General features: G+C 39.9%; 1 protein-coding gene and 1 non-coding gene across 4 annotated transcripts in view; both read right to left on the minus strand.

The window, feature by feature from the left end:
* The window catches only part of arhgef17 (Rho guanine nucleotide exchange factor (GEF) 17), an 80275-nt gene that overhangs the window by 7857 nt on the left and 60115 nt on the right, over positions 1–12303 (minus strand). For all 3 annotated transcript variants that reach the window (XM_014014037.1, XM_014014040.1, XM_014014039.1), the window contains exons 2-7: positions 11612–11689; positions 7851–8033; positions 2280–2396; positions 1160–1252; positions 902–1078; positions 751–801 (exon numbers count right to left, since the gene is read on the minus strand). In XM_014014037.1, coding sequence (XP_013869491.1) covers positions 751–801; positions 902–1078; positions 1160–1252; positions 2280–2396; positions 7851–8033; positions 11612–11689 — 699 coding nt within the window. The remainder of the gene's footprint in view (positions 1–750; positions 802–901; positions 1079–1159; positions 1253–2279; positions 2397–7850; positions 8034–11611; positions 11690–12303) is intronic.
* Positions 6203–6275, minus strand: trnam-cau (transfer RNA methionine (anticodon CAU)). The gene has a single exon. It is a non-coding gene; the product is annotated as a tRNA-Met (tRNA).

Here is a 12303-nt window from a genome sequence, read left to right on the forward strand (position 1 = left end):
AAGTACGTAAGTAAGCTTTATTTCTATAGCACCTTTCACAGACACAAACACCACAAAGTGCTTAACAGAGAGCAAAATAACTAAAAAAACAATAAAACAGATCACAAATATAAAAAACAACAAATAAAACACAGTAAAAAGCACTTAACTCTAATGGGTAAAGAGAGTAAGATGAGCACATTGTGGGAAGGTTTTTATGAACATGTGGGGAAAATGGTTCTTCCCAATGTTCCTGATTGATACTTCTTTCAGTTTAAATTCAAAATACTGACAGGCAGCCTGGAAATCTGTGTATGTGACCTTTTTTTAATCAATATTTCATTCCTTTATGATTATTATACATATGTGTATGTGTGTATGTATGTATATGTGTGTATATATTTATATGCATGTATGCATGTATACAGTATGTATGTGTATGTATATATATATTTTTTTCTTCTTTTTCCATTTGTTTTTTTGTTTTTCCTTCATTTTGTTTGTTTGTCAATTGTTTCTTACAGCAGATCTGGACTATTATGAAGCTTATTTTTGTCTTTATCTATTTTTACATGTTAATTTCCTTTGCAGAAGATAATAAAAGTTGTTGGGAAAAAAATAAAATAAAAGCACTAAAAGCCTGTCTGAATAAAAATGTCTTAAGGTGTTTCTTAAAAGAGTCAGTAGATATCTGCTAAATTCAATTGCTTTGTTCAAGCAGCAGGTGGTTTGTGTAAAATCTTTATTATTATTATTTATGGCACAACTTACCGCCTCCATGACTATTTCCTGTCTCAAGAACTTCCTCTGTGGATTCAGAATCTAACACAAACACAAAAGATCAGCAGTTAATTTTAATATAGTCCTGGTCAAGTAAACAGAGTACATGAAGAATAAGAAGTTGTTTATCAGCACAACTGACATGTTCAACCCCCTCTATGTGCGCCTCGATCTCCTGGATAACCCTGGCCTCCCGCTCTGCTTCCTCGGCGGAGCGACGGCCCTTGTTGATCTTCTCGGCCAAGCGCTTGATGTCCCTCTGGGCGTCCAGCAGCAACGAGTGGTCCGGGTGATCCTCTGAGGTGTGCTTCAACAAGTCCTGAAGCATTTCAATACGTCAGTCCAGTTCCATCAGTTCTATCAGATCAGGAAACAAACTAAAAACAGAACAGAGCGTCACCTTAACCAGCAGCTCGTATCGAGGAATCCTCTGCACCGGTTTGATCATCAGATCGCCCAGAGCCTGTTTCTCTTTGTTCTCGCGCATGTTTTGCTGTTGGAGAAGGAAAAATATGGAGAATTAAATCCGAGGACGTGTTGACGCTCCGCTACTACCACCCTGAACTTTATCTCGCCGCTTGTGAAATGAACGGAGATATGTTTGAATGCGCTTGAACTCCACCAACAGGTGGTGCTGCCGTTTCGCCCTGAAAACCAGCGAGCAGTGTGAAGCTCAGAGAGGTGCTGAACTGAGACAGGGACGTGAGGACACAGGACACTGTGGCTCGACCAGCACGTTGCTTCTGAGGAGATGGTTATAAAAGGATTTCACAGACGCATGAAAAGGTTTAAAAATACACTTTTTTTTAAAAAAAAAATCCATATTTAGTCATACATGACAGAAAATAACGCTGTGCTGGCTTTGGAAAACAGCTTGAGTTTCGTAAATTTGAGCAACCTTTAAGGTTGTCTGTAGCTTATAAAAGCTAAAATGAGCACAAATGTACCTAAAAGCTAAAAGTAGCAAAACAGTAGCTAAAAGCTGACAAACGATAGCTAAGAATAAAAAAAGTCTGAAGGGTAGTGATATGTTTAAAGTAGGAAAGTGGTAAATTAAAGCTAAAATAAGCTAAATGGTAGCTAAAAGATAAAWAAAAATAAAATAAGGGCTAAGATCTCAAATAAGCAGAAATGTAGCTAAAAAGTAAGAATGGGCAAAAGTAGCAGAACAATAGTTAAAACCTAAAAGTAGCTTAAGAAGAAAAAAAATGTAGCCATTCAGCTGAAACATGTTCCCGAAGGAACTATGTTTTTGATAAGATTTCTTTCAAAATCTCTATCAAGAACTAAAGTTAAAAGTATAAAAACAACAACAACAACAACAAAAAAAAAAAAAACATAGGTTACACATTATTCTCATTCGGGCTGGAGAAGCTACAACAGAAATTGAATAGTGAGAAAGCTGAGTCAGCATTTGTGGTTTAGTTCATTAAAGTGTAACTAACCCCCTCCTGTGACAGACACGTGACGACACCTGTTCAGACCCAAAACATTCACCTGTACCTCCGTGCAACACTCACCTCCAGAAACTTGTGGAAAGCCGGCTTGGCCTCTTTGGCGATCCTCACGGCGTCTTTGGCGTTGAGGAAGTTGTCGATGTACGCTGAGTACATGTTGGCAAGAGTCTCTTTGGAGAACTGGGGGAGGGGAGAGGCCATGCATTATAATCTGAGCTTCTGGACAACTGGATTTGACAAGAACTGGTTTATTATATTGGACTGGTTCGCKTTTGAGAGATTTTCTTTTTTCTGATCAAATTCCTTTTAGTTTTGAGATGAAAAGACAAGTGCTGGATTTAACCAACAACAACAACAAAAAAAAAAGGTTCTAGGATGAACAGAATGAATTACAACTAATTATTTTGGCTGTGGTTTCCTAGTTTGTGTGATTTATTCTTTAAAATTTGACAATGAAGTACAGAGAGCAGCAATTTTATCATCCCTGTCCTTCGGCCCTTTTCCTCCATTTGTTCTTCGTCCTCAGACTTTCAGGACAAACAGAACAAACCATGTGGAGAAGACCTACAATGAAACATTTAGTTCCTCTCTGATCTTTCCTCGGCTGTAATTCAGAGCGTGTCCGCTCCTGGAAACGTTAAAAAGCCAGATTAAAGTGTGGCTGCCAGAGATCAGCCCCAGCGTGAGGAGAAAACTCAAAGCTTTGTGTTTAACTTCTTAATCCACTGATGTTTGCACTCCTTAAGAAGGTCAAGAAAAATACTCTGAGGGTCCTTGTGTGGCAGGCTTATTAATGCCTTCCTGCCATATGACTTTTTTTTCTTCAAAGATAAAACTACATTTGTTACTGTGTGGATGCTGAGTCAGCATTAACACTATGGTTTTATAATACTCATATGTTTTATTTTGGATGGATTGCGGGGTGGGGTGGGGGGTATATTCCTGCTACTTTTAGCTGCCATGTAGCATCTTTTAGCTTTCAGGTACTGTTACAATACTTTCAGCTAACATTTTCCTACTTATACATCTTAACTACTGCTCTGAAGCTTTTAGCTACTTTTAGGTTGTAGGTATTGCTATCATTCTCCAAACTTTTGTTACAGGCCTGCTACTTTAAGCAACCATTTTGCAATTTTATCAAATATTTAGCAACTTTAGCATTTTGGTACTRTTTCAGTTTCTTTTCACTTTCAGTTACAATGCTATATTTAGCTTTTTTTTCCCCCTAACATTAGCTACTTACTAATTTTTGACAAGTCTTAAGCTAATTTTAACCTTAGCCTGCTAACCCTGCTCACTTTTATTTATTAGGCCTGAGCAGCGAGAGCGCTGCGAAAGCCTATTGAAACCCTTCGTTTCTTATTATTATTCTCTTCGCGTCGAAACATGTTTATTTGGAGGCCTTAACATACTCAAAAACTCACCAAACTTCACACAAAATTGTCCCCCGACAAAAATAACATTCCATTGGAATTTTTAATGGGTGTGGCCAAATGACTGGACAGTGCCACCTAAAGTCAGATAGAGGAACTGGTAAGTCCTACAGAGCGGCACATAGGTAGAACTCCCCAAAATATTTTAAAAAGTCTCTTGGAGGTATTCCCTAAAATATACAGGAAGTTGGCCATTTTGGTTCAAAGGTCAATTTTTTGCTCAGTTTCACTTTCGCTCACGTCGAACTTTTGCGAACTCCTCCTAGGGAGTTTGACCTATCGGCTTCAAACGTGGTCAGTTTACTGTTAAGACATGGGGGATTAAAAGTTATCAAAACCGTGAGTTTTTGAGCATGTTAAGGTGGCGTGGCCAGACCTCGAAGTTGACCTCGCCAAGAATTTTGAAACGCTATAACTTCTGCATGGATAGACCGAATTCCATCAAACTCACTGTGAGTCATCCATCCGCCCCGAGGACATGAAGTGACCTTTTGTTGCTTGGAAAGATCCATCTCTCACACATTTGACCCAATCACCTTCAATTTGTGTCATAATACAGATAAGTTGGTCTGACTTGGTTTCAAACATCAAGACTTTTGGCTGGAAGGCGTGGTCGTGGCGGCATGGCGAAATCAGGCGTCACACCGTTGAATTACGTTTGGCTCTAAAATCCACATATTTCAACTGATCTGTACCAAATCACCCGTGATCGATCCTTATCCGGTCCCAAACAGGAATGCAGTGTAACATTTGGTGGGCGTGGCCTAATTACTCCATAGCTCCTCCTACAATAATTCAAAAAATCAGCCCCAAGCCATGTTTTCATTTACAGTTATCAAATTCAGCACACTTGTGTAATGTACCAGGACCTACAAAAAAAGTCTCTTGGAGCCATGGTCCAAATGCCACAGGAAGTTGGCCATCTTGGATCCAAGCTGCTATTTTGTCTCGTTTCCTGTACAGGTATTTGAACAAACTCCTCCTACAGCTTTCAAGTTAGACTTCAAATTCACTCAGCACAGTCTTAAGGCATTGGAGATCAAACGATAAAAGATTTTTGCTGCATCAAAACATGTGGGCATGGCCAAGCCACAGAAAGTGATCATTCGCCATGAAATATCAAGGTTCAAGAACTTCCACAAACAAGGTCACAGCTGCATGATCATTTCTGTGTGTCATACCAGACTGGCACTCATCCCACCCACATGCTCATTTGGTGACATCACCTTAGCCCCCCCCCCCCCTCAAAACAGGAAGTGTCTTATTTACCTGCTGTATGTTTATCTTTTACACTGTGACATCTACATATTTCTACCTGTGTCTGGTTTACAGCCCTCCTAGGCCCCTTTAACAGGGTTTTTGGTACTTTTCAGTGGTTTTCAGCCCTCTTATGCATGCTTAACATGGTTTGTGATGGTTTTGAGTGGTTTTACGTGATTTTCAGCCCTCCTAGGCCCGTTTCTTATGGTTTTGAGTGGTTTTAGGTAGTTTTCAGCCCTAATAGACCTGTTTCACATGGTTTCTGGTGGTTTTGAGAGGTTTTGAATGGTTTTAGGTGGTTTTCAACCCACCTAGGCTCGTTTCACATGGCTTCTGGTGGTTTTGAGAGGTTTTGAATGGTTTTAGGTGATTTTCACCTCCTACTAGGCCGGTTGCACGTGGTTTATGGTGGTTTTCAGTGGTTTTCAGCCCTAATAGGCCCGCTTCACATGGTTTCTTGTGGTTTTCAGTGGTTTTGAGTGGTTTTCAGCCCTCTTAGGCCCGTTTCACATGGTTTTCAGTGGTTTTGAGTGGTTTTCAGCCCTCTTAGGCCCGTTTCACATGGTTTTCAGTGGTTTTGAGTGGTTTTCAGCCCTCTTAGGCCCATTTCACGTGGTTTTTGGTGATTTTGAGTGGTTTTAGGTGGTTTTCAGCCCTCTTACGCCCGTTTCACATGGTTTTTGTTTTCTGTTATTTTGCCGGAAGGTTTGGTTGAGGCAGCGTGGCAAAATCAACCATGCGTAGTTTAATATTTTGGAAAATTGGGCTTTCTGGAAATGGAAAATTGGGGTAAAGCCAGTTCTCCTGTAGTCGCCGAAGCGGCGCTCAAGCTGCGAGGGCTGCCCAACGCTGCTTGCAGCTTTAATTCTTACAATTTTTTTTCAGCATTTGTTATGTAATTTTAGCTACTACTGCTTTTTTAAGCTACTGATATGCTTTATTGTGCTTCGGCTACTGTTCTGCTGCTTTTAGCTGATCTTCATCACATTGTAGCATCTAATATATTTATCTTAGCCTCTGTGGTGTTTGTTTCCATTTTAGCGACTAAGTTTCCAGAAAACAAATAAATCTCTGATGCTTTTTTTCTGATCAAGTCAAGATGTTTTACAGATAAATTTGCCATATAAGTAAATCAAATATCTTGAAAACTTCTGAAACAGAGAGCCCCATTTACAGCATGTGTGTGTGTGTCTCTCTCTGTGTGTGTTAGATCTGCTACACACAGCAGCACAGAGAAGATCCATGCGAAAATCAAACAGCTCATTCGAACATATGAAACCTAAACAAAAACTCTGCCCCGTGTGAGGCTCGAACTCACGACCTTCAGATTATGAGACTGACGCGCTGCCTACTGCGCCAACGAGGCTTGCAGCAGCCTGCAGCTGCTGCTGTTGAAAGAGTCGGGGGGAGGGTGACTCAGACACAGAGCAGAGAGGTAATGCAATGGCCTCACTATGCTCACATATCCTCCCCCTGTCTTTGTCTCACTCCTTACTTTTGTATGAAACATCCAACAGACACCACAGATAAATGACATGGATTTCTTCCACTTCTAACTACATTTATCAAAAATACCGAATATGACAGTTTTATTAGATGCAGAGAGGCAAAGGAGAATAAAGTAGAAAAGTGTCACTGCAGTGCAGTGCTGCAGCAAGAACTGCGGAGGAAGTTCAAGTCTGTTCTTCCTGTAATAAACGTGGGTTCATTCGGTGATGGAGAAAATCTGTTTTTCCTTTTCTGTCTTTCTCAACCACTCGACCTGACCTTTAGACTCGCACCGAGTCCTTGGAGCAATGTTTGTTTAAGGTTGAAAGCCACTCTGGGGTCATGGGAAACTTTAAAAGAAAGGCACCAAGTGGTCACTGGGAAAACAAAATGTTAATATGTGTTACTAACTGTGGTCAGTTAGGCTTTAAATACAGCCTCTTCTCCACAGTAAATTAAACCTTGTTATGTGTGTGTGGATACTGTGGTTCTGAACCAAAATCAAGCTGCACTTCAGTCTGATTCAGTTTAAAATAACCCAGATGAACAGAGGAGGACGGTACAGKCACCGTTGTACAGAGGAAGAAGAAGAATTTTAACTGTTTTAAATGAAACACAGTGGCTTAAACACATTCGTGCTTTTTACTTAAATTATCAGTGGTTCTAAAAATGTGGCTTATCTGTTGGTTGTTTTATGAGCAGGGGTGACACAAAGGTGGGGGTCTTGGAGGGCAAAAGCCCCATGAAAATATTTGGTGGCCTCCCCACTGACCCCCCTTGGCCAGAAAGTTTTATCTTTTTGAGTTTAATCTTTTGCCTGAATTTTTAAAATTGATTTAGCTATTTAGGATCAGCAGAACCTCTTATATAAATAAACTGAAGTTAACGCCAGAAAAACAAACACTAAATTGGATGCTTGTCTTATAGCAACTCAAATCTTAATATTTCAAAGCAGTTCAATCAAAAGCTATTTTACAAACATTTCAATAGTCAAATGATTTCACATTAAAAGGTTAAGCCAATGAAATTCTGTGTTGTTTTTAGTAAGTAATAATAGTAGCAGGAGCTAGCTGTTGTTTTTAATTTAAAGTAAAAGACACACAAAACTGTCTTTGTTCTTTATGTAAAAAGAAACCCAAGACCTTATTTTTAAATAAAGAAAAAAAAGTTGTTTTTTTTTCCTTTTAAATAAAACAAAGTTTGGTAATTTAAAAATATTTCTGGTCAATAGTATTGTCTAATTACCAAAAATGGATCAAGATAAACAATAATATTTTCTAGTGGTGCTAAAAATGTTTTTATAATTTGTAATTTTCTGTTGGTTGCATAGAAATTGGTATCAAGTGTCAAATAATTTCCACATTAACACCAAGGTTGAATTAAAGATATGACAACCCTACTTTATGATGCAATTGGCCCTAAAATCAGTTTTGTTTTGTTTATTCCTACTTACTGATTGGATGAGGATGTGTCCAATAGTCTGCCTGTCGTGCCACTGACCAAGGCAGCCAGCGACCTGCTCCAGGAACTGCTCATGGTGATCCAGGATCTCTGGGATCTGGTAAAACATCTCATCCACAAGCAGAGGGTCTACGATGGATCCACCGTCCGGCTGTTTCAGAGGACGCATGTATCCCTGAAGGGACAAAACCACCTTTTAGTCAATGATGGTTTCAAGGGATTAAAAAGTTTTGTTTATGTGACGACAGGCGGTTTTGTAGCTGCTGAAGAAAAAGGTCCATGTGCTAATGAGGGTCATGACATGAAGCTGAAGGCTCATAAATCAGAAAATGTTTGGTTTAAAGATGACTGCAGAGAGTAACTGTTCAGAGGTTTAAAGCCCTTTCAGCCACAGAAGACTCCATATATTCAGTATAAATTGCACCTGAATTTATATTCCAAGTGGATTGCTAAATCTTGATAAAGAGAGCAGAGGTAAGAGGTGGTGTGTTTTGTGAAAATTAAAGTTTGTAAATTTAATAAAACATCTTAACCTACTGTCTTTGTGTTCGAACAAAAAAAAATGCATGTTTCTGGTTTTTGTCAGTTTCAACATCACTGCTGACACGAAGCACATAGCTTGTCAGGTCTGTGGCATGTACAGTCATCCATGAACTTTTTATTTTTAGCTGTTTTTCTGAGTGATGGTGAGCTCTGCTGAAAGAATACCAGAGGGGGATAAAAAGACCCTAAACTTACAGATGTTCAGAACTTAAATTAAAAAAACTGTATGTATTAGAAACGGGTGAGTGTAAATATGCACACACACACACACACACACACACACACACACACACACACACACACACACACACACACACACACACACACACACACAGGTAATGGAACACCTGACTTGACAAAACCCCATGTGGGATACCTGCTTTTGTAACGTGATTAAAAAGTCGTATTGCGAATGAAGTCAGAATTGCATTGCGATAAAAGTCTGAGTGATATCGCAATTAAAGGTCAAGTCGTATTGAGATGAAAGTCAGAATTGCATCGCAAATAAAGCCAGATTTCTATAGTGACTAAGGCTTGAGTTGTACCACGGTGAAAGCTTGAGTTGCATTGAGATGAAATGTATAGGGAATAAAGTCAGAAAGTATTGTGATTAAAGCCCGAATTCTATGGCAACTGGTCTAATGCAATTAAAGGCTGAGTTGGGTCACAATTAAAGCCCGAGTTGTATCACAACAAAAGCTCCAGTGGTATCGCGATAAATGTCAGAATTGTATAGAGATTAAAGCCAGAACAGTATCGCGATTAAAGCCTGAGTCAGATTGCGATTATAGCCAAAATCGTATGGCAATGAAAGCCCAAGTCATTGCAATTATAGCCTGAGYCGTATCAAAATTAAAACCAGAAATATATTGCGATTAAAGCCCGAGTCGTATTGCAATTAAAATCTGAGTAACTTTGCAATTGAACCCAGATCTGTATTAAGATTAGAGCCAGAATTGGTTTGCGATTAAAGCCAGAACAGTATCACAATGAAAGCCTGAGTCGCACCACGATTAAGGGCTGAGTCGTAGCACAATTAAGGGACAAGTCATTTCACAATTAAAGTGCCTGTGACATCAATTTTTTGTAATAAACATGAATGCATTTTTTTTGGAAAGATAACATTGATAACATAATGCAAAAGAGATTTCACATCGCTGAGATGAACGGTTGCTGAGATATTTGCATGTGAAGAAACAGGAAGTGATGTCAAAAGGGAATGTCATCATGTAAACAGCGTTGTTACAAAAACTAACAACACAGACTGTAGAGAGGAATCTGATGTTTCTTTAGATTATTTTAGTTGCTATCAAAGAGAGACAAAGAAGAGTTAAAGGGAGAGACCAGCAAGTTTATTTTACTTGTGAGTTCCCCTTTGATGTCACTTCCTGTTTCACTTTGGCTGAGCCAAATTTAAAAAAAAAATAGGCCAGTTATGTGACAAAATGGGTAATGCCAATTTTCTTAAAAATAAAGATGCTTTCTTTGACTTTTTGTATTTGAAGGATAGGCATGTCACAGGCACTTTAAAGCTGAGTTGTAGCACGATAAAAGCTTGAATTGTACTGCATTCGAAGCCAGAATTGTACTGCGATTAAAGTGTGAGTCGTATCGCAATTAAAGGCTGACGCATTATCAGTAGCAGCTGAATTGTATCATGTCATATTGGTTTTTTTTCTGCTTATGTAGCTTTAAACGAATCACGTTGTTGGCAGTGTACCGAGATGTTTATTGTACCTGAGAATCTGAGATGCACCCTGGGATCCTTCCAAAGCTTATCTTGCTAACTTTAGATGCAACAGCTCGATGGGCTAATACATGGTGTTTATTTATTTATTTATTTATTTTGCTATTTGTAAAGTAGGCTTACATCCACGCATTCTTTCTCTGCACATCTTAAGTGATAGTAAATGAACTCAGGTTTATTATGCAACTCTGAGTCACAACCATTACAGGAACTCATTAATACATATCTGACTGTAACGACTCGAACTGTCAGCAGAGAAAAATGTACACTGTGGCTAAAGTTGGCTTTTATTTTGTAGTTAGAATTAGTAACGAAGGCTTTACAGCCCTGCCAGGAGCGGACAGTTTTCCCGTATTAGTTGCAGTGTTTTAATAAGTTTTACTCAGACGTCATCCATGAGAGAGGAACACCACGAGCCACTAAATATGAGAGGAATTAGGAGATTCAGTGGACTCTGAAATTGACACACACCCCTGCCCCCTGAAGGCTCACCTCCCCCAAACCTGATGACACAACTGCTGACTAATTCAATAATTTTGCATTTGAATCAAAGGAAAAATGAGAATAAAACTTGTTTCGCTGATTTAGTTTGAACTTCAGAAAAAAAGTTACATAAAAGCTCTATTTTGAAAAGCAACGTTGCTCAGTTGGTGTGGATAACGCTGTCTATGTCACATTTAGCAAAGCCAACAGAAGCGAGAGAATTGATGTCAGAGCAGACACTTGGTTCAGTCGTAGTTAATTCTATCACTTCAATTAAATCCATTTTTCATAGAAGCTGTCACCGAGTCTGATCGAGAAAAAATAAAACAATGTCCAGATTTCAGGCCTGCACATCACTGCTGCAGAGCCACACGTCCACCCAAACCCTCCCTCTTCAAAGATGTGAGCGCTCCCCGCAGTCACCGTGGTAACACTTACTTCCCCCGTGTCGTCATGGGAACACAGCCCGGGATTATTCACACTGTGGCCACACACACACACACACACACACACACACACAATCACATACACACACACACAGACAAAGAAACAAGCAGGAGCACAATCAGTGTGCATGTAAGGATGTACACACAACAAACACTGACAGGTTACACAACGAGGCGCTCCTGGGCAGAAAACAATCCGGGATAAGGCCAATATCTGGGGTAAAGGTCTTTTAACAATAATAGAGCAGATACAGCTGATTGTGTGTGTGTGTGTGTGTGTGTGTGTGTGTGTGTGTGTGTGTGCTGGGAGGAGGCAGATACTGCTGATGACAGTGAGATGTGATAAGGGTTAGCAGATTAGCCCAGCAGGGTGAATGGCAATAAGTGGATTACATAACACCTTTCTGTTACCTCCACGTGTTCTTCACCGCCTCAGCAGAACAGCTCTTAGCTTCTGCTTCGGTGCAACTTAGAGCTCGTCAACAAACAATCCTAGAAACGTCAGAACGTCGACAGAGTGGGCAGGTGTGTTACCTGAATTAGAGTGCGGAGCGACTCCACGTATGACTGTTCCGTGTCCAGGAGAGTCATCATCACATGTTTTCTCATGTCCTGCGAAAGAAAAGATGAAGGTTAATTAGTGGGTTTTTTTACCTTTTTCACACACACACACACATCCTTGTATTTGTATCAAACTGAGGACTTTGTATTGACTTCCTTTCATGTTTTTTAGACTTTTTATCCTAAACCTGACCATACTCTAAAATTAACCTCACAGGTTAATCATGGTCCCCACGAGGCTGCCTTTTTTGGGGGGAAATTGTCCCCACGTTGTAGGAAAAACCCGTACACACACACACACACACACACACACACACACAAGTTTGCACAGCTATCCAACTGGGGACATTCCATTGACTTCCATTACATTTCTACAGCCTAACCCTGACCACAAACCCTAAGGCTAACCTCACAGGTACCTACCTGACCCTAAAACTAACCTAAACTCAATTCACACCTTGGTCCTAAACCCAACCCCCAACCCACCAATGGCATTTAAACCAAATGGATAAATGCATGTGACCTGGTGCTGGAACTGACTAAAGAATCTTGGGTCCCCAAATGCACCAGTTGTCCCCAAAGGTAGGATTTTTGTCTAAAAATTGCCCCCAAATGTCACCAAACACACACACACACACACACACACACACACACACACACACACA

Source organism: Austrofundulus limnaeus, unplaced genomic scaffold (genome assembly GCF_001266775.1).
Source record: "Austrofundulus limnaeus strain Quisiro unplaced genomic scaffold, Austrofundulus_limnaeus-1.0 Scaffold109, whole genome shotgun sequence".
NCBI classification, from domain to species: Eukaryota; Metazoa; Chordata; class Actinopteri; order Cyprinodontiformes; family Rivulidae; genus Austrofundulus; species Austrofundulus limnaeus.